Source organism: Callorhinus ursinus, unplaced genomic scaffold (assembly GCF_003265705.2).
Source record: "Callorhinus ursinus isolate GAN/ISIS: 27379988/994484 unplaced genomic scaffold, GSC_fseal_2.0 scaffold9, whole genome shotgun sequence".
Lineage (NCBI taxonomy): Eukaryota > Metazoa > Chordata > Mammalia > Carnivora > Otariidae > Callorhinus > Callorhinus ursinus.
In genome coordinates this window covers 23,421,142-23,444,018 of record NW_027397071.1, presented here as the reverse complement: position 1 = coordinate 23,444,018, position 22,877 = coordinate 23,421,142, and the positions used below count along the sequence as shown (strand labels likewise).

The window sequence follows — 22,877 nt, the reverse complement described above, 5'->3', positions numbered from 1 at the left end:
GAGGAATTCTTAATCTCAGGAAACAAACTGAGGGTTGCTGGAGTGGTGGGGGGTGGGAGGGATGGGGTGGCTGGGTGATAGACATTGGGGAGGGTATGTGCTATGGTGAGCGCTGTGAATTGTGCAAGACTGTTGAATCACAGCTCTGTACTTCTGAAACAATGCAATATATGTTAAGGAAAAAAAAGATAGGAGGGGAAGAATGAAGGGGAGTAAGTCGGAGGGGGAGACGAACCATGAGAGACGATGGACTCTGAAAAACAAACTGAGGGTTCTAGAGGGGAGGGGGGTGGGGGGATGGGTTAGCCTGGTGATGGGTATTAAAGAGGGCACGTTCTGCGTGGAGCCCTGGGTGTTATGCACAAACAATGACCCATGGAACACTACATCAAAAACTAAGGAGGTAATGTATGGTGATTAGCATAACAATTAAAAAATGAAAAAAAAAAGAATGAAATCTTGCCATTTGCAATGACATGGCTAGAGCTAGAGAGAATTATGCTAAGTGAAATAAGTCAGAGAAAAACAAATACCATATGATTTCACTCATGTATAATTTAAGAAACAAAATAAATGAACATGGGTTGGGGGGAAGAGAGGAAAACCAATTAACAGACAACTTAACTGCAGAGAACTGATGGTTACCAGAGGGGAGGTAGATGGGAGGATGGGTTAAACAGGTCATGGGGATTAAGTAGGGCACTTGTGATGAGCACTGGGTGTTGTGTGTAAGTGCTGAATCACTAAATTCTACATCTGAAACTAGCTTGAATTTAAATGAAACTTGAAAAAGAAAATAAAGTTACTTTTTTCTCCATTTTTTAATTTAAATTCAATTAATTAACATATAATGTATTACTGGTTTCAGAGGTAGAGGTTAGTGATTCATCAGTCTTATATAATACCCAGTGCTTATTATATCATGTGCCCTTAATGTCTATCACCCAGTTACCCCATCCTCCCACCTCCCTCCCCTCCAGCAACCCTCTCTTTCCTATGATTAAGAGTCTCTTACAGTTTGTCTCCCTCTCGGGTTTCATCTTGTTTTATTTTACCCTCTCTTCCCCTATGATCCTATTTTGTTTCTTAAATTCCACATATCAGTGAGACCATATGAGAACTGTCTTTCTCTGATTGACTTATTTCGCTTAGTTAGCATAATACCCTCTAGTTCCATCCACATCGTTGCAAATGGCAAGATTTCATTTTTTTTGATGGCCAAGTAGTATTCCATTGTATATAAATAACCACATTTTCTTTACCCATTCATCTGTTGATGGACATCTGGGCTCTTTCCATAGTTTGGCAATTGTGGACATTGCTGCTATAAACACTGGGGTGCAGGTGCCCCTTCGGATCACTACGTTTGTATCTTTGGGGTAAATAGTGCAATTGCTGGGTCACAGGGTAGCTCTATTTTCAACTTTTTGAGGAACCTCCATACTGTTTTCCAGAGTGGCTGCACCAGCGTGCATTCCCACCAACAGTGTAAGAGGGTTCCCCTTTCTCTGCATCCTTACTAACACCTTTCTCTGCATCCTTGTTTCTTGTGTTATCTTTGGCCATTTTGAGGTAGTATCTCACTGTTGTTCTGATTTGTTAAAATGATAGTTGTTTAAAATAAAATATTTCAACTCAAAACTCTAAATATAGATTCATGTGTAAATCTTTTAATTTAGGACCAAATCTTGCTTTTTGTGTGTGTGGGCAGGGTCTTTGATTAGAATTTCACCTAATCTTTTTGCATTAACCATACTCCTATTCCCTCAACTATTGTTTCCAATTTTGGTTTCTTTAAAGTAGAAGAAGAATTAAAAGACATTTGTAAATCAATTAGAATTTAACATCTCTTATATTTTACATGGGATTTCCCACAATATTTTACAACTATTTGGCTGTTTCTAATTGGGTAAAAAATGTTTATGAATCATTCATTAAGTTGTCTCAAAGCATATAACTTTCTTTTCATATAAAAACTTTCTTTTTGCATGTATATTTCCTCAATGTTCATACATAATGTATATTAGAATTGCATAATTAGAATCACAAGCACCACTAGCATAAATAGGTTTGGATAAATACACAACTGACTCTTTTTTTATTTTTTTTTTATTTTTTATTGTTATGTTAATCACCATATATTACATCATTAGTTTTTGATGTAGTGTTCCATGATTCATTGTTCATAACACCCAGTGCTCCATGCAGAATGTGCCCTCTTTAATACCCATCACCAGGCTAACCCATCCCCCTACCCTCCTCCCCTCTAGAACCCTCAGTTTGTTTTTCAGAGTCCATCATCTCTCATGGTTCGTCTCCACCTCTGACTTACTCCCATTCATTCTTCCTCTCCTGTTATCTTCTTCTTTTTCTTTTTTCTTAAAATATGTTGCGTTATTTGTTTCAGAAGTACAGATCTGTGATTCAACAGTCTTGCACAATTCACAGTGCTCACCGTAGCACATACCCTCCCCAATGTCTATCACCCAGCCACCCCATCCCTCCCACCCCAGCCACTCCAGTAACCCTCAGTTTGTTTTCTGAGATTAAGAATTCCTCATATCAGTGAGGTCATATGATACATGTCTTTCTCTGATTGACTTATTTCACTAAGCATAAGACCCTCCAGTTCCATCCACGTCATTGCAAATGGCAAGACCTCATTCCTTTTGATGGCTGCATAATATTCCATTGTGTCTGACTCTTTTTTTTAAAGATTTTATTTATTTATTTGAGAGCATGCACGCACTCACCAGTGGGGAGAAGGGCAGAGGGGAAAGCAGACTCCCTTCTGAGCAGGGAGCCTGGCAACACAGAGCTCAATCCCAGGACCCTGGGATCATAACCTGAGCCGAAGGCAGATGCTTAACTGACTGAGCCACCCAGGCGCTCCACAACTGACTCTTGATAAGCAAACAGTGCATCTGGTGAACAAAATGCACAGGCAAACCTTAGAGTAGACTTACCTGCCAAAGTTCAACATGCTGTGGTTATTTGTTTTACAGAATGCATTGGTTAGTGAAGTATTATATTATGATAAACAATATACTAATACAGTCCCATTTGTAGTCTCTTAAACGTCTAGATTTTGAAGTATACCATTTAATAAGTTAACTTTGTATATGAGCACTTACATAGTATTATAAAACATTAAAATACAGGGGCGCTTGGGTGGCTCAGTCAGTTAACCGGCTGCCTTCGGCTCAGGTCATGGTCCCAGGGTCCTGGGATCAAGCCCCACATCCGGCTCCTGGCTCAGCGGGGAGCCTGCTTCTCTCTCTCTCCCTCTGCCTACCGCTCCCCCTGCTTGTGCTCACTCTCTGTCAAATAAATTTAAAAAAAGATGAAAATACTTCCATAAATGGACGTAATTAGTTTAGCTATAATAACCAAACAACTTTTCCTTAATATGTCATTTTTAAGGAAGCTCATGGACACCATTTAGCTGAAGAACTGGGGGCTTCTCAAGTACGTGAAGCTCATTTAGAAGCAAGAATGCAAGCAGAAATCAAGAAATTGTCAGCAGAAGTAGAATCTCTCAAAGAAGCTTATCATCTGGAGGTAAAGAAAAATGTAACTTCCTGCTAAAGTGAACTATCTGAACAAAAGTATAAGTCTAGCTTCTAAATGTTCATTAGAGAATAACTCATTGTGGTCTTCATTTCTGGTAGCTTAATATAACTTTCACTTCATATCCAGTGAGCTAATACTCTGTGGAGTTAAGAGCTTAAATTCTTGAGGCAGGCAGTCTGGTTCCAAATCTCAGCTTACCACTTAGCACTTTTGTGACCTTGAGCAATTAACATCTCTGTCTAAAATGGGCAATAATAATCATATGTACCTCATAGAAGTATATTAAATGAATTAAATGGATTAAATGAATATAGTTAAAGTTCTTAGACCAGGGGCTGGCTCATCATCATCATCATCAGTTATTAAATAGCGCTTGCCAAAACTAACTGGAGATATTTTGTAAACAACATAAGCAGTTTCATGTGATATGAATTTATAATGTTTTGCAATTTACATTTGTTCTGATAGTAAGGTAGGCAAAATTAGAACCTGATACTTTTTATCTACTTGTATGTCCTGAGCCGTTATAGAACAGAGTTATTAGAATAGCATTTCTTGTCTTTTTTTTTCTTGTTACAAAGGCGTTTAGTTTAGTCTCCTCATCAGTGTCAATGATATTCTCATGGTTCACATTTCCCAGTGTGGCTGCATTTCTTGTCTTTTTAAAAATTACATCTAAAGATATCTAAAATGTATGTATTAGACTTAAATTACTTATGGACTTCTAATAAAACGTTTTTCTATATGACAAGAATTACAACTATATTTATATTAAACTCCTTTCAAAGGAGTTTGGGACTATCTTTGTGAGGGATTGGTAGGGCTTGTAGTCACCATGTCTTTTTTAAGTGTGTTTAGGTTCTGATCTCTTTGAAAACATTGTGTCTGCCAAACAAAACGTATTTGCAAGCTGAATCCAGTTAGTAGGTTAAGAGATTTAAATCCTTGGTCTTTAAAGACAAATGGAATGCTGTTGGATTCAGCATAATTATTTAATAAATAAATATTAGCTACTCAACCCAAGTGACCATCAGTAATAACTAGTCCAGCTCAAGTATTTACCAGCAAGTATTCTTTGCACTTTTAATATGTGGTCTCTGTTCTACTTTTATTTCTTATTATCTAATTTTTTACTTTAAGTTTTGTAAGCCCTCTGAAATTATAAGCAGGTAGTACATAAAATGAATTGTAAAAATAGGTTTTACTGTTGTTTAATATTTGGTACTGTTTTATATGTAAGATATAAAAATTTGTAATATGTTTTTATCCTCTTTGGTACTTGACAAAGATTTATTTTTAAAGCATGTATGTTGTTTGAATACAAAAATGAAGAAATAAGTCATTAAAGTAACAAAGTTAGTAAAAAGAATCAATAATTTTTAACAGCATTTAAAAATTAACAGGTTTCAGAATTGTCAGAAAAGTCAAATAATAATAATTGGAAAAGCCCTGATATTTTTTAAAGATTTTACTTATTTTTACGAGAGAGAGAAAGAGAACACAAGCAGGGGGAGTGGCAGGCAGAGGGAGAGGGAGAAGCAGACTCCACGCTGAGCAGTGAACCGAAAGCCAGGACTTGATCCCAGGACCCTAGGATCATGATCTGAGCCAAAGGCAGACACCCAACCCACTGAGCCACCCAGGCACCTCCCCCAATATTTTTGCTAAGAAATAGATTTTTTTAAAGTTTTTATTATGGGGCGCCTGGGTGGCTCAGTCGCTAAGCCTCTGCCTTTGGCTCAGGTCATGATATCAGGGTCCTGGGATCGGGCCCCACATTGGGCTCCCTGCTCTGCGGGAAGCCTGCTTCTCCTTCTCTCACTGTGTCTCTCTCTGTCAAATAAATAAATAAAATCTTAAAAAAGAAAAAAAGTTTTTATTATGGAAAATTTTGAAAGGTATAAATCCTCCTATATTTATTATTCAACTTTAGTAATTATCAGTTTGTGGCCAGTGTGATTTCATCTATAAGTATGTTGACCATTTCTTTTTAAAAGGGAATAAATACTTTTGAGAATGAAAAAGGGTGCTGTTCATAACTACACCAGGACACAAGGCATAAAACCTGGCCAGTCCACCATATCTTTAACCTCACTCACTTCCCTTCCCCCACATATCTCATTCTATTTTGAAGCAAATCCCACACATCATTATTTCATCAGTAAACATTTCAATAAGTATCTCTAAAAGAGCTGTTTTTTAAAAACATAACCACAATACTATTATTACAATTAAAAATTGACAGTAATTCCTTAATTTTATCAATTACCCATCATTTGTTCACATTTTCCCAATTATCACAAAAATGTCTGTCTAGTTAAGTGGTTCAAATCAGGATCAAAAAACAGCCCATTGTATTTGGTTAACTGTTCTTATGTAATTTAAGACCATAGGTTTCTTCTTCTCCTTTTTTTCCTCTAATAGGTTATTTGTTGAGAAATCAGATGTTTATACCTAAAAACAGAATTTACTTCAGTATAAATGGAAGTGAAAAGTATTAGAATGTTTTTGAAACCAACTCCACCCTATTTTTTTCTTTTCTTTTACAATTCTGGGGCTGTGTAGATGATTTCACATCAAGAGAACCATGCGAAGTGGAAGATTTCTGCTGACTCTCAAAAGACTTCTGTTCAACAACTAAATGAACAGTTAGAGAAGGCAAAACTGGAATTAGAAGAAGCTCAGGACACCGTAAGCAATTTGCATCAACAAGTCCAAGATAGGAATGAAGTAATTGAAGCTACAAATGAAGCATTACTTATTAAAGTAAGTAAACATATAAAAGTACATAAAACACATCAATGAAAAAGTACACTTATGACTTTTTTCCCCATCCTTATAGTTCATAAAGGAAAATATGACCAAATGTCGACCAGTTTGAATAAAAAGCATTTTATTTAGAAGACACTGGATGTAGGAATTATAAGTATGATTATATATCATATTACCGTAGGAGAAATAATTTATAAATGTTCAAACACAAACTTAAAAATTTTTTAATTTATTTCTGTTTTTTTTGGTAAGAACATTTAAGTTCTCTCTCAGCAAATTTCAGTTATACAATACCTATATTACCAACTGTAGTCAACATGTTATACATTAGATCCTCAGACCTTATTCATCTTCTAGCTAAAAGGTTGTACAAACCTCTCACTATTTCCCCCACTGCCTAGCAACCCCTTTTCTATCTGCTGTTTCTGAGTTTGATTCTCTTTTCTTTTTAAGACTCCACATATAAATGATACCATGAACTATTTGTCTTTCTTTTATTTAATTTAGCATAATGCCCTCAAGGTCCATCCATGTTGTCACAAATAGCAAGATGTCCTTTCTCATGGCTGAATAATATTCCATTGTGTGTATGTACACACCACATCTTTATCCATTCATCTCCTGATGAACACTTTGGTTGTTTGCTTATTTTGGCTATAATGCTGCCAGGAATGAACTTGGGAATAATTTAAATAATTAAATACATATATCTCTTTGATATCCTGTATTAATTCCCTTTGTGTATATACCCAAAACTGGTGTTGCAGGATCATATGGTAGTTCTAATTTTAATTTTTTGCAGAATCTCCATACTGTTTTCCACAGTGGCTGTCCCAACTTACATTCCCACCAACAGTGCACAGAGGTTCCCTTGTATCCACACCCACACCAACACTTGTTATCTTTGGGTTTTTGGTGGTTTTTGTTTTTTGTTTTGTTTTTTTGTGGGTTTTTTTTTGATAATAGCCATTCTCACAGGTGTGAGGTAATATCTCATTGTGGTTTTGATTTGCATTTCCCTGATGATGAGTGATGTTGAGCACCTTTTCCTGTCCCTGTTGCCCATTTGTATGTCTTCTTTGGAAAAATATCTGTTCAGTTCCTCTGCTGATTTTTAATTGGATTGTTTGGGTTTTGAGTTGTATGAATTCTTTATATATTTCAGATATTCACCCTTTATCGAATATATGATTTGCAAATATTTTCTCCCATTCTGTAGGTTGCCTTTTCATTTTATTATTGATAGTTTGCACTGCTGTGTAGAAGCTTTTTAGTTGAATATAGTCCCATTTGTTTATATTTGCTTTCATTGCCCTAGCTTTTGTGTCAAATCCAAAAAATTATTGCCAAGCTTGATGTCAAGTAGCTTAACCCCTATTTTTTCTTCTAGGAGATTTATGGTTTCAGATCTTAAATTTAAGTGTTTCATCCGTTTGGAGTTGAATTTTGTATATGGTGTAAGATAGTGATGCAGTTTCATTCTTTTGCATCTGACTGTCCAGTTTTCCCAGCACCATTTATATAGATACTATCCTTTTCCCATTGTGTATTCTTGGCTCCTTTGTCATAAATTAACTTGCTCTATATGCATGGGCTTATTCCTGGACTATCTGTTCTGTTCCATTGATCTATGTATACATTTCTATACCAGTCCCATACTGTTTTTATTACTATAGCTTTGTAAAATGGATTGAAATGAAGAAGTGTGATGCCTTCATCTTCTTTTTTCTTAAGATTACTTTAGATATTCGGGGTCTTTTCTAGTTCCATATAGATTTTTAGGATTGTTCTATTTCTTTGAAAAATGCCATTGGAATTTGGATGGGGATTGAATGAATCTGTAGATTGCTTTGGGTAGTATATTGATTTTGTATCCTACAACTTTACTAAATTCAAATTTACTAAATTTATTCTAACGATTTTTAATGGAGTTTTTAGTGTTTTCTATATATAATGTGTTATCTGCAAATACAGACAGCTTCTTTCCAATTTGGATACTCTTTTTTTCTTTTTCTTTTCTTCTTTCTTTCTTTCTTTCTCTCTTTCTTTCTTTCTTTCTTTCTTTCTCTCTTTCTTTCTTTCTTTCTTTCAGAGGGAGAGAGAAGGGAGTGGGAGGAGCAGAAGGAAAGAGAGAGAGAATCCTAAGCAGGCTCCATGCCCAGTGGGGAGCCTGACACAGGGCTCAGTCTCACAACCCTGAGATCATAACCTGAGCCGAAATCAAGAGTCAGATGCTTAACCGACTAAGCAACTCAGGTGCCCCTTTTATTTCTTTTTCTTGACTAATTGCTCTGGGTAGGACTTCCAGTACTATGTTGAATAAAAGTGGCAAGAGTGTTCCTGGTCTTACAGGATGTTGATTTTTTTCAAATGTTTTTTCTGCATCTATTGAGATGATCATAAGATTTTTATCCTTCATTTTGTTAATGTGGTATGTCACACTGATTTTTTTTGCAGATAGTGAACCTACCATCCTTACATCTATGGAATTAATCCTACTTCATCATGGTATATGATCCTTTTAATGTATTATTGAATTCAGCTTTTCTGCTATTTTGTTGAGGAATTTTGCATCTGTATTCATCAAGGATACTGGCCTTTACTTTTCTTGTGGCTTCCCTGTCTAGTTTGGTATCAGGGTGACCCTGGCCTCATAAAATGAGTTTGGAAGGGTTCCCTTCTCCTCTGTTTTTTTGGAAGAGTTTGAGAAGGGTTGATATTAATTCTTCCTTAAATGTTTGGTAGAATTCGTAATGAAGTCATCTGGTCCTGGACTTTTGTTTCTTTGGAAGTTTTTTTTTTTTTTTTAAGATTTTATTTATTTATTTGAGAGAGAGAGAATGAGAGATAGAGAGCGTGAGAGGGAAGAGGGTCAGAGGGAGAAGCAGACTCCCTGCGGAGTAGGGAGCCCGATGCAGGACTCAATCCTGGGACTCCAGGATCATGACCTGAGCTGAAGGCAGTCACTTTACCAACTGAGCCACCCAGGTGCCCCTCTTTGGAAGTTTTTGATTACTGATCCAATTTCCTTACTATTAATTGGTTTGTTCAGATACTCTATTTTTTCATGATTGTCTTGGTACATTTTATGTTTCTAGGAATTTATCTGTTTCTTCTAGTCCACTTTGTTGTCATATGTCTTTGTATCAGTCTGTAATGATTCTTTGTATTTCTTTGGTAGTAGTTGAAATGTCTTCTCCTCCATTTCTGATTTTATTTATTTGGGCCCTTTTTTCCTTTGGTAAATCTAGCTAAATATTTATGTATTTTGTTTAGCTTTTTAAAAGCCCCCTTCTCAGTTTCATTGATTTTTTTTAATATAAAACTATTTATTGACCACTGTTTATCAGTATTTACAATAAAGTAAACAATATACAGTTGGATAACATTCTGACTACAGTTACTGTTTTTCCTGGTTTCTGCTGAACCAGTAACTCAAATACTGAGAAGACTGAGCCTACATGTCAGGAACGAGTTGGGGTAAAGAAAATACATGCAGTTTAAGAATTTGGATTATGAAAGTCTGTCCACCCATTTATTCCAACAGGTGCTAAATTGCCAACATCTCTAACCATCTGATTATGATTAGGTTTCCATGAACAAAGTCTTAGACATTCCATGAATCATGACCTTTTAGTCAATACAGCACAGAGATTTCAACTTCTTGAAAAGGAATGGTTCACTAGAAGGAACCTTTAAGTGTCCATTAAAGAAAAAGATGGTACAAAAAGAAAATCTTTATCTGACAGTGAATCTGATGATAGCAAATCAAAGAAGAAAAGAGATGCTGCTGATAAACCAAGAGGCTTTGCCAGAGGTCTTGATCCTGAACGAATAATTGGTGCCACGGACAGCGGTGGAGAATTAATGTTTCTCATGAAGTGGAAAGATTCAGATGAGGCAGACTTGGTGCTGGCAAAAGAGGCAAATACGAAGTGTCCTCAGATTGTAATTGCTTTTTATGAAGAGAGACTAACTTGGCATTCTTGTCCAGAAGATGAAGCTCAATAATTGTTTGCATTGCTTTTTATATATATTTATATATATATATATATGTTTATATATATATATATATATATATATATAAAATCCAGGTCTGTTTTTTGATTTATTAGTGTGAAGAAATAACATTCTAATGAAAATCAAGTTCGATATGTTTGTTTTGAAGTAGTATTGGGGGAGTTGTTGGGGTTTTTTTGCATCTATAGCACTGGTTACTTTGAACAAATAAAAACTTTCTGTAGTTGCTTCCTTTATCAGAAAAAAAATATTTGAGACCATGGTATATTATCCCCCTGCATTAGAGAACACCTTTTCTAAATGTTGGAAATCTTCATAGTCGTTACTCAGTCGGAATTTGTGTTTAACACCTATATGCCTAAGGACCATTCTGGATTTTTTGTTCATTTAGGGGGTTTTTGTGTGTATACTTAAAATACATATATAAATGGTTTTTGTTTTTTAACATTCACCAAAACAAAAACAGCATTTATAACCATGGATAAGCCCGTGTTTCCGGGATGCTATCATTTTCAGCAACTTAAGAAATAAATCACTTAAAGCTAAATTGAAGTTTTTCCTGAAGCCTTAACCTTTCAGATTTTTAAATTGGACAATTTAAAAGCAGCCATATCAGAATCCATATTCATATCTACAGTCATAAATGCAAGTTCATTTGCAAGATCTCTGAAAGGAAAATTTTATCACCACCAACAACCTCCCCACCCAAATGACAAAACTAGACAAGTCCTGGTGTGTTTTAATTAGGTAAGCAAAACTTAGTTAAATGATTTTTTTTTTTAAGATTTTATTTATTTATTTGAAAGAGAGAAAGAGATCACATAAGCAAAGGGAGAGGGAGAAGACGACTCAATGCTGAGCAGGGAGCCCGATGCAGGGCTGGATCTCAGGACCCTGGGATCATGACCTGAGCCAAAGGCAGATGCTTAATGACTGAGCCACCCAATGAAACCCACCTAGTTTCATTGATCTTTTCTGTTGTCTTTTTAGTCTCTATTTCTGCTCTGATCTTTGTTATTTCCCCTTCTTCTAACTTTGGGCTTAGTTTGTTGTTCTTTTTTTAGGTCCTTAAAGTGTGAAGTTAGGTTTTTTGCGATCTTTCTTGTTTTCTAATGTAGATGTCTGTCACTATGAACTTCCTTCTTAAAAATGTTTTTGCTATATCTCATAATTTTTGGCATTTTGTATTTCCATTCTCATTTGTCTTGAGGTAATTTTTTTTAATTACTTTAGCCTATTGGCTGTTCATTAGCATATTTTTAAATCCCCACGTATTTGTGAATTGTCAATTTTCTTGTAATTTATTTCTAGTTTTATACCATTGTGGTTGGAATGTATTAATATTTCAGTCTTCTAAAATTTATTAAGACTTGGTTTTTGGCCTAACACATGGTTTACCTTGGAGAATGTTCCTTGTATGTTTGAGAAGAATGTATATAGGCCTTATGCTATATGGAATGTTCTGCAAAAGTCTGTTAAGTCCATTTGATATTATGTGTGGTTTAAGTCCAGTTTTTCCTTATTGATTTTTCTGTCTTGATCTAGCCACTGATGAAAATGGGGTATTTAAGTCCCCTGCCACTATTATGTTTCTGTCTTTTTCTCCCTTCAGGTCTGTTAATATTTGCTTTATATATTTAGGTGCTTCTATGTTTTTTGACCCATAAATATTTATGTAATATACTCTTACTAGATTGACCCTTTTATAATTATATAATGACATTCTTTGTCTCTTCTTACAGTTTTGGCTTGAATATTGTTTTTTCTGATATAAGTATAGCTACTCCAGTATTTGTTCGATTTCCATTTACATGGAATATTTTTTAATCGATTTTATTTTTTAAAATTTTTAAAGTTTATTTTATTTTAAATTCCAATATAGTTAACATACAGTGTTAATTTCAGTGTACGATATAGTGTTACATTAGTTTTCAGTGTACGATATAGTGATTCAACAATTCTATACCTCACCCTTTGCTCATCATGACAAGTGCTCTCCTTAATCCCCATCACCTATTTTACCCATCCTCCTACCCACCTCCCTCTGGTAACCATCAGTGTGTTCTCTGTAGTTAAGAGTCTGTTTGTTGTTTATCTCTCTCTCTTTTTCCTTTGCTTGTTTTGTTGGTTTCTTAAATTCCACAAGTGAAACCATATAGGGTATTTGTCTTTGACTTAATTCACTTAGCATTATACTCTCTAGCTCCATCCATGTCATTGCAAATGGCAAGATTTCATTCTTTTTTATGGATGAATAATATTCCAGTGTGTGTGTGTGTGTGTATAACCACATCTTTATTCATTCATCTTTCAGTGGACACAGGCTGCTTCCATATCTTAGCTGTTGTAAATAATGCTGCAATAAACATAGGGGTACATGTGTCCCTTTTAATTACTGTTTTTGTATTTTGGGGGTAAGTACCCAGTAGTGCAATTGCTGGGTCATATGGTAGTTCTATTTTTAGCTTTTTGAGGAACCTCCATACTGTTTCCACAGTGACTGCACCAGTTTGCATTCCTACCAGCAGAGCAAGAGGGTTCCTTTTTCTCCACATCTTTGCCAACACTTTTTGTTTCTTGTGTTGTTGATTTTTAGCCATTTACACAGGAGTGAGGCGATATCTCATGGTGGTTTTGATTTGCATTGCCCTGATGGTTATTTACATTGAGCATCTTTCATTTTGTCGGTTGACTGTCTCTATATGTCTTCTTTGGAGACATGTCTGTTCATGTCTCCACCCATTTTTAAATTGGATTATTTGGTTTTTTGGAGTTGAGGTGTATAAGTTCTTTATATGTTTTGGATACTAGCCCTTTGTCAGATATGTCATTTACAAGTATCTTCTCCCATTCCATTAGTTTTGTTGATTGTTTACTGTGCAGAAGCTTTTTTTTTTTTTTTAGATTTTATTTATTTATTTGAGAGAGAGAGAGACAGTGAAAGAAAGAGAGAGAGAGACCAAGCACAAGTCAGGGGGAAGGGCAGAGGGAGAGGGAGAAGCAGGCTCCCTTTCAAGAGGGACACGGGCTCCATCACAGGACTCCCCAGGATCATGACCTGAGCTGAAGGCAGATGCTTCACTGATTGAGCCACCCACGCACCTGTGCAGAAGCTTTTGATTTTGATGAAGTCCCAATAGTTTATCATTTCTTCTGTTTCCATGCCTCAAAAGACGTATTTAGAAAAATGTTACTATAGCTGATGTCAGAGAAACTACTGCCTGTGCTCTGCTCTAGGATTTTTATGGTTTCAGGTCTCACATTTAGGCCTTTAGGCCATTTTGAGTTTATATTTGTGTATGGTGTAAGAAAGTAGTCCACTGTCATTTTTTTTGCATGCAGCTGTCCAATTTTCCCAACAACATTGGTTGAAGAGACTGTCTTTTTCCTATTGTATATTCTTGCCTCTTTTGTCAAAGATTAATTGACCATATAATTGTGGGTATATTTCTGGGTTCTCTGTTCTGTTCTCTGGATCTGTGGGTCTGTTTTTGCGCCAGTACTATACTCTTGATTATTACAACTTTGTAGTACGTCTTGAAATCTGGGATTATGATACCTCCAGTTTTGTTCTTCTTTTTCAAGATTTCTTTGGCTATTCAGGGTCTTTCATGGTTCTATACAAACTTTAGGATTCTTTGTTATAGTTCAGTGAAAAATGCTGTTGGTATTTTGACAGGGATTGCATTAAGTCTGTAGATTGCTTTGGGTAGTATGGACATTTCCACAATATTCTTCCAATCCATGAGCATGGAATCTTTCCATTTCTTTCTGTCAGTTTCAGTTCCTTTCATCAGTGTTTATAGTTTTCAGAATATAGGTCTTTTTTTTTAAGATTTTATTTATTTATTTGAGAGAGAGAGAGAGAATGAGAGATAGAAAGCACGAGGGTCAGAGAAAGAAGAGGGTCAGAGGGAGAAGCAGACTCCCCGCCGAGCAGGAAGCCCAATGTGGGACTCGATCCCAGGACTCCAGGATCATGACCTGAGCCGAAGGCAGTCGCTTAACCAACTGAGCCACCCAGGCGCCCCCAGAATATAGGTCTTTTAACTCCTTGGTTAAGTTTATTCCTAGGTATTTTATTATTTTTGGTACAATTGTCAGTGGGACTCTTAATTTCTTCTTCTTAATTTCTCTTTCTGCTACTTCATTAGTAGTATATGGAAATGCAATGGATTTCTGATTATTGATTTTTGTATTCTGCAACCTTATTGAATTCCTTTATCAATTCCAGTAGTTTTTTGGTGGAGTTTTTTTTTTTTTTAAGATTTTATTTATTTATTTGACAGAGAGAGACATAGCGAGAGCAGGAACACAAGCAGGGGGAGTGGGAGAGGGAGAAGCAGGCTTCCCGCAGAGCAGGGAGCCCGATGCGGGACTCGATTGCAGGACCCTGGGATCATGACCTGAGCCTAAGGCAGACGCCTAAAGACTGAGCCACCCAGGCGCCCTTTTGGTGGAGTCTTTAGGGTTCTATATATAGTATCATGTCATCTGCAAATAGTGATAATTTTACTTCTTATTAATTTGGATGTGTTTTATTCCTGGTCTGATTACCATGGCTAGGACATGCATAGGACTATGGCTAGGACTTCTAATACTGTGTTGAATAAAAGTAGTGAGAGTGGACATCCTTGTCTTATTCCTGGTCTTAGGGGAAAAGCTCTCAGTTTTTCACCATTGAGTATGATGTTAGCTATAGGTTTTTGACATATGGCCTTTATTATGTTGAGGTATATTCCCTATAAAAGTTGAGAGTTTCTATCACAAATGGATGTTGTACTTTGTCAAATGCTTTTTCTGAGCCTATTGAAATGATTATATGGTTCTTTTTTTTTTTTAATATTTTATTTGTTTGACAGAGACACAGCGAGAAAGGGAACACAAGCAGGGGGAGTGGGAGAGGGAGAAGCAGGCTTCCCACTGAGCAGGGAGCCCGATGCAGAGCTCGATCCCAGGACCCCGAGATCATGACCTGAGCTGAAGGCAGACACTAACGACTGAGCCACCCAGGCGCCCTTGATCATATGGTTCTTATCCTTTCTAGTGTTGAATAGCAAACCACCCTTGCATCCCCAGAATAAATTCCACTTGATCGTGGTGAATGTTTAATGTATTGTTGGATTCAGTTTGCTAATATTTTGTTGAGGATTTTTTTTAATTTAAATTCAATTAGCCAACACCTAGTACATCATTAGTTTCATATGTAGAGTTCAGTAATTGATCGTTGTGTTTAACACGCAGTGCTTATCACATGCCCTCCTTAATGCCCATCACCCAATTACCCAGCCCCCATCCACTTCCCCTCCAGCAATCCTCAGTTTGTTTCCTATAGTTAAGAGTCTCTCATGGATTTTCTCCCTGATGACTTCCCATTCAGTTTTCCCTCCCTTCCCCTATGATCCTCTGCACTGTTTCTTATATTCCACATATGAGTCGTCTGTGTTCAGTGATATTGGACTGTAGTTCTTTTTTTGTAGTGTCTTTGTCTGGTTTTGGTATCAGGGTAATGCTGGCCTCATAGAATGAATTTGGAAGTTTTCCTTCTATTTTTTGGAATAGTTTGAGAAGAATAGGTATTAACTCTTCTTTAAATGTTTGGTAGAATTCACCTTTAAAGCAATCTGGTCCTGGACTTTTGTTTGTTGGGAGTTATTTGATTACTGAATCAATTTGATTGTTGGTAGTTGGCATGTTCAAATTTTCTGTTACTGAATGGAAAGAAGTCAGAGAGGAAGACAAATCGTGAGAGACTCTTGACTCCAGGAAACAAACTGAGGGTTGCAGATAGGGAGGTGGGGGGGGAATGGGGTAACTGGGTGATGGGCATTAAGGAGGGCATGTGATGTGATGAGCACTGGGTATTATTCACAACTGATGAATCATTGAACACTTTATCAAAAACTAATGATATACTGTATGTTGGCTAATTGAATTTAAGTTAAAAAATAAGAATTTTCTATTTCTTGGTTGCATGTTTTTTTCTTTCAGTACTTTGAATATATCATGCTACTATCTTCTGGCCTGCAATGTTTCTGCTGAAAAATCAGCTAATAGCCTTATAGGGTCCCTTGTATGTAACTCTTTTCTCAAGTCCATTGAGTATCTTTATGTACGACTATTACTTTAAATTCTCCACCAGGCATATTATCTCTGTTTCATTAAGCTCTCTTGCTGTGATTTTGTCCTGTTCTTTCATTTGAGATAAATTCCTCTGCCACCTCATTTTGTCTTTCTCTGTCTCTGTTAGGGATGTCAGCTGTGTCTTCTGATCTTGAAAAGTTACAGCCTAATGAAGAGATTCTGTAGTGCCCTGCACTGCAATATCCCCTATTCACCAGAACCTTATGCTTCAGGGTTGTCTCTTAAGTGTGTTATATGTGCCCTACTATTGTGGCTGAGCTGCATTTGCCTTCAGTCCAATCATCTGCAATGGCTCTCTTTGCCTGTTGTGGGCAAAATTTGGTCCCTGTGTTGTTAGTTGGCCAGTCAGACCAGGCATTTGCCAGAGCTGTGGTAGCCCTGATTTGCAGGGTGTTCTCCCTGTGTTGTCCCCCTGAGAAGCTTTTGTTGGTGGGCGAGGCCTGCAGACCAGATGTCTGCCCCCACCCTACTGCTGAGACCACAATTGTACTGGTGTGTGTGGTTATCTTCCCCTCTTCCTGGGCCAGGAGTCATTTTGGAGTGGTGGTGACCCCTTATCGTGGCTGCTTTCAGACAGCTAACTTGTGCACCACTTTGGATGGACTCCTGTCAAAGGCAGGTCTGCAGGAGAAAACAGCAGTAGGGTGCACGGTGTTAGCAAGGTATTTGCTAATCTGCTATGGCAAGGGACTTGGATCTACTTTTGAAAACTCTTGCCCAGGCTAGGTTGGATAGGGCGAGTCTGCAGGAGGACAGAGGAGAGGGACAGGGCACACTGTTAGCAAGCTGTATCTCCATGGGGCTGTTTGTTGCTCTGTCTCTTTAACGGTGGGAACTGCACCTTTCCAGCTTGCCCAGAGCCCAGCCTGCTGATTTTTAAAGCTCCAGGTTGTAAGCCCCACTGATTGTAAGAACTCATGGAGTTGGATCCCTAAGGTTTTTAAAGCCAAATATTAAAGGGATTTATCTTGCCAGGGCAGGTCCTCATGGCTGGAGTTCTGGCATGGGGTGTGTTCTTCTCCCTCCTCCATGCCCACAGTGTCCTTCCCTCCTGCAGTCAATCCCTCTAGTCCTTTTGGCTCCCAACTGCGTCTCCCTCTTTCCTGCCCTCTTCTATATGGCCTCTTCTCTACATTTAGCAGTGGAGAGTCTGTTCTGCTAGTCTTAGGTCATTTTCTGGATTAATTACACTGATGTGTGTGTTATCGAGTTGTATCTGTGCGATGAGGTGAGCTTAGGATCCTCCTCCTTCATCTTCCTGGGAACTCCCCTCTATGTCTTTTAACCATTTATATTAGAGTTATAGTGATTTCCCCACTATAATTCGAACATTAGAGTGTTCTCAATTTAACTATATATTTACCTTTACCAATGAGGTTGAAACTTTCAAATGTTTTCCTGTTACTATTTAGCATTTTTTTTTATTTCAGCTTGAAGAATCCCCTTTAACATTTAGTGTAAGGCCAGTCTAGTGGAGATGAATTCCTTCAACTTTTCCTTGTCTGGAAAACTCTTTAATCCTTTAATTCTGAAGGACTTTGCCAGGAAGAGTATTCTTGGTTGGCAGATTTGTTTTTTGTTTTTTTTTCCTTTCAGCACTTTTAATATATCATGCCACTCTCTTCTTGCCTGCAAATTTTCTGTTGATTGTCTTATAAGGGTTTCCTTATACATAAGAAGTAGTTTTTCTCTTCCTGCTTTTAAGATTTTCTCTTTGTCTTTGATTTTTGACAATTTAATTATAAAGTGTTTCAGTTTGGGTCTCTGGATTCATCATATCTGGAATTCACTGGGCTTCCTGGATCTGGACGTTTATTTCTTTTCTCAAGTTAAAAAAGTTTTTGGCCATTATTTCTTTAAATAAACTTTGTGCTCCTTTCTCTCTTCTCCTTCTGGGACCCCTATAATGTGTATGTTTGTCCTCTTGATGGTGTCCCATTAGTCCCTTAGGCTAGTTTCACCCTTTTTCATTTTTTTCTTTCTGCTCTGAGTCCTCTGATCCTTTCTTCTCTTTGATCTAGTCTGCTGTTGAACCTCTTTGTTGAATTTTCCAGTTTAGTTATTGTATTTTCACTCTGTGATTTCTCTTTGGTACTTTCTTATATTTTCTGTCTCTTTGTTGAAATTCTCACTTTGTTCATGCATTGTTCTCCTAACTTTGGTGAGCATCTTTATAACTGTTATGTTGAATTCTTTGTCAGGTAAATCACACTGTCTTTGTCTCATTAATTTCTGTTTTTAGGGTTTCAGCTTATTCTTTTGCATGGAACATATTCCCCTGTATCTTCATTTTCCTCAGCCACCTTTCCCAGTCTTGACAGAGTGGTCTTGTATAGGATATATGCCTTATTGATCATCCTGTTCTGAATTCCTTGTTGTTTTTCAAACCTTTGTGATTGTCCAAGCAGCCTTCTTTGTTCTAGGTGGCTCCCCGTAGTTGAGGGTGTCACAAGATTTGTCAGTATTCCAAAGAGGAGGATCTCAGTCAGCACCTAGGTGTAGGCTGACTAAAAGCTAGACCCTCAGGTAACAGCTAGGAAAGTGTAATTGAGGTCCTTACAGGGAGAAACTGAGAGATGGGCTTTATTCTCCGGTCCCGCAGTGCTGGACTTACATGTATAGCCACGAGGGTGTGCTGCTCTGCCTACTAAGAACTGCTTTGCCACAGTCCTTTTGGACACAGGAATGCAGATCCTGTTGGCTATAGAGTCATGTAGTCCGGAGGCCTGTCCCATGGGCAGCAGCTTCAAAAGCTTGAGTGCCAGACATGTACAAGTTCCTTCCAAGAAGATACTGGAAATTTGAAGCAGGCTTGAGGGAAAAGGTGGAGGAGGTGTCTGCTAGTTTCCCTGGTGCTCTGGAGGATCACAATCTCCTAGACATGTGCGAAATTAGAAAATTGACCCTCAGGCAGAAGCTTTTAAAGTCTACAACTAAGACTCTTTCAGGGAAAGACAGAGAGATGGACTCTTTTTGCCAGCTCCTTCTGTGCTGATCCCTGGGGAGATAGCCATACCACATTGTTGTGAGCCCATTAAGAACTGGATTTTTTTGTTTAGTCTTGTAGGTCTCATGAATTCAAGTCCTCTTAGCTCTCTAGAGGTAGGTTTTTGGCACCCATCCCTCAAGTGGCAGTATTAAAAGTTGGGGTGTTCGATATGGGGCCCAAACCCTTCACTCCTCAGGGAGAAGCTGGGAGTCAAGTGTTTCCTCCCACTGAATGGCCGTTTTGTAGGTATTTTCTTATTAACCCAATGTGTAGGTGTTGCTCAACGAGCTTCTTTGAAAGGGAATTGCTCCATGTGTAGCTGTAGATTCAGTGTGTCATGGGAGGAATCACCTCTGTCATCTCTGAACTTATTCAAATACAGACTTAATTATGTTTACTTTAGAGGGTTCCACACTTAATATACCTACAAGTAGGAGCATTTTTCATTAAACAAAGTTCCTTTATATTTTAAAAAATTTACTGTACATCAATTTTCAAATAGCCCATTGCTACTGATTCACCCCTATTGATTATGGCAGTTTAATGAAGAATTTGGAATTAATATCAGTACTGATGCATAGAGATAAGAAGTTTTAATATTAGTTCAAAACTACCAATAGGTATGAGATTAACATTGCTAGCTAAGACCTTACAAAAAAGTTCACTGATAGCTATGAAGCAATAAATGATTTTATTACAAAATGGAAGTTATTAAAAAGCAAAAAAATTCAAATAGTATTTTAGAAATATTTCTAGTTACTAAGCTGAGCACTCAAATTCCTTTTATAATATACCTGTTATTCACAGTAAGGAAAGCTGAATATACAGAATCTTTTTTTTAAGATTTTATTTTTAAGTAATCTCTCCACTCAACATGGGGGCTCGACCTCGCAACCCTGACATCAAGAATCATGTGCTACACTGTCTGAGCCAGCCAGGCGCCCCTGGACATAATCTAAAATTAGATTGAACACTGTATGCTTTTTTAGAGACATAAAAATACCTAGTGTTCTGGAGAATTACAACATTTATATAAAATTATATAACCTCATTGTGAAAAATTGACTAAAATTGTAAAGATTCTGCATTGTGTAATCCTTGTTATAGTTCTCTCTGCTCATTTGTTCATTATTACTAATGAAATAAATAGAATTGGATTGCACTTAATTATTCAGAAGTTTTTGACAGTAATTCTCAAAGTCAATACTAACTGGCTCTAAAGTCTAGACTGAAGAAGAGTTAAGGAGGATAGAAGAAAAAAAAGAAAGCTAACAGAAGAGCAGAAGTTGGCATAACTATAACAATTAGAAGTAGCTGTAAATGATGGACAGCAATTCCATTGACAGCAGCAGTAAATGACAGAGAACAGAAACACAAGTGAGGGAGAAGAAAGAACAGTGTTTGAGGCAACTGATTTTCCAGCTCACTTCCTTTAGTACCCTCACAAATACCCTGTTATTTGAGGTTAACCAGAGCAAGGGCAAAGCTTAGACCATTTGCTGAGAGCCCTAAAGGCATTACTATATTATGGCACACTATTATAATAGTGACCACAACAGTGAAATTCTTCAAGTCTTAAGAAAAAGTTGAATTCTGTTTAACATATTCAGTATACTACATTTCATTATAAAAGCTAAGTGTTAAACTGAAAGTTACATGGACTCTTATTTATCTAAGATACCACAATTCTCACTTATGGCTAGATAACTCTGTGGCTAGAGTTAAAAAATATTTCAACTGCACATAACCCTGTGTGTGTTAACTCTATAGCTACTTTATTAATTGTGATTATCAGAATGTAAATACAAGATTTACTACATAAGCTGGCACTCTAGCAGCTTGTAAATAACATTTAGATAAAGTAGTAGATATCAAAGAAGTGAAATAAGGATGTTAAACTTTCATTTTGTAATGTATTCTGTGGTTATGACAGTTTTAGTAAGCACAGTATTTTTGAAAGAATAGTTACTATTGGATTAAAAGTGCCTGATCTAGAAATATATATTTTATGGATACCTATAAGAAACGGAAAATGTATTTGAACAGAAGACTACTACACATTATTTAACTTATGTCTTCTCTTCATTTTTTTTTAGACTTTATGGCTTTTCAGTATATGCAGTCTCATTCTTATGATCCCAAAGTTGGGTCAGAGGACCCATATGAAGGACATGGAAAAATAGTAGGAATGAAAAGTTAAATATTAAACAAGTCAATCCTTAATCACTTTTTGAAAGGTTTTTCTTTGAAAAATTTCTGGTGTAATGAAGCTTTCTTGTAAAGAGGACATGTGAAGCATAATAGTTAATATAAATTTATTTCCTATTAGAAATTCTGAAGGGAGTAGTTTTTTGTATGTACATATACGTTTGATTAGCAAAATACAGTGTACCATTATACTTTGAAAAGAAATTTTCAGATGTAAGATTTCAGTCTTAAATATAAATTACTAGAAAGTGCTATCATTAGCACTGAAAAAGAAAAACATTGGTGTAAGGTAAATCTAGTTTTCATGGGATTCCTTAGCATAGTTTTAACATATTTCCAGTGAACATATGTAACTGTCCCAAAATGAAGGATTTAAACAGAGCTTGAAGTCTCATGGGATGTTTTAAAAGGAATTTGTGTTCTGGGCAGAAGGTTGACTTAGAAAATCATGGACTCTTGGAAGACATCTAAGTAACTTATTCATTTAACAAAAATGTACTGAACACCTACAATGTGCCTATTTTTCTACAGGAATCAGAATTAACCAGATTACAAGCCAAAATTTCTGGGCGTGAAAGGACAGAAGACATCAAGTTTCTACCAGCCCTGCTTACATCTGCAACAGAAATTATGCCTGACATTCAAGATCCAAAATTTGCTAAACATTCTCACACAGCCTTTTTCAAGTGTAGAAAGCTACGTCGCTCTATTAGTGCCAGTGACCTTAGTGTCAAGACACGTAGTGGTGAAGATCTTTCTGAAGAATTACTACAGGACTTAAAAAAAATGCAGTTAGAACAGCCTTCAACATTAGAAGAAAGCCAGAAGGATCTGACTTATAGCCAGTCAGACTCATTTAAACCTCTTACATATGACCCAGAAGATGATAGTTCTGAGAGTAATGACTTCAGTACTCTCAGTGGAATGCTAAGATATATAAACAAAGAAGTGAGACTGTTAAAAAAGTCTTCTATGCAAACAGGTGCTGGTTTACCTCAGGTATGTATGTCATACACTTGAAGTTATAATAATTTGTCCCCAAAGAATATCATTTCACTATTTGTAGAGAAATCCATATATTTAAATGAAGTATGCCATTAAGTGATATGCAAATATTGAAAGTTCAAAAAAATCCATTGTAAGTAGGGTTGAGAATTTAGCTTTGAAAATT

At 36.7% G+C, this 22,877-nt stretch overlaps 1 protein-coding gene across 2 annotated transcripts in view; it reads left to right on the top strand.

Annotated features, from left to right (window-relative positions):
* CCDC18 (coiled-coil domain containing 18) overlaps positions 1 to 22,877 on the top strand; it is a 113,436-nt gene that overhangs the window by 82,149 nt on the left and 8,410 nt on the right. For both annotated transcript variants that reach the window (XM_073896287.1, XM_025872214.2), the window contains exons 26-28: positions 3,424 to 3,561; positions 6,139 to 6,339; positions 22,238 to 22,705. In XM_073896287.1, coding sequence (XP_073752388.1) covers positions 3,424 to 3,561; positions 6,139 to 6,339; positions 22,238 to 22,705 — 807 coding nt within the window. The remainder of the gene's footprint in view (positions 1 to 3,423; positions 3,562 to 6,138; positions 6,340 to 22,237; positions 22,706 to 22,877) is intronic.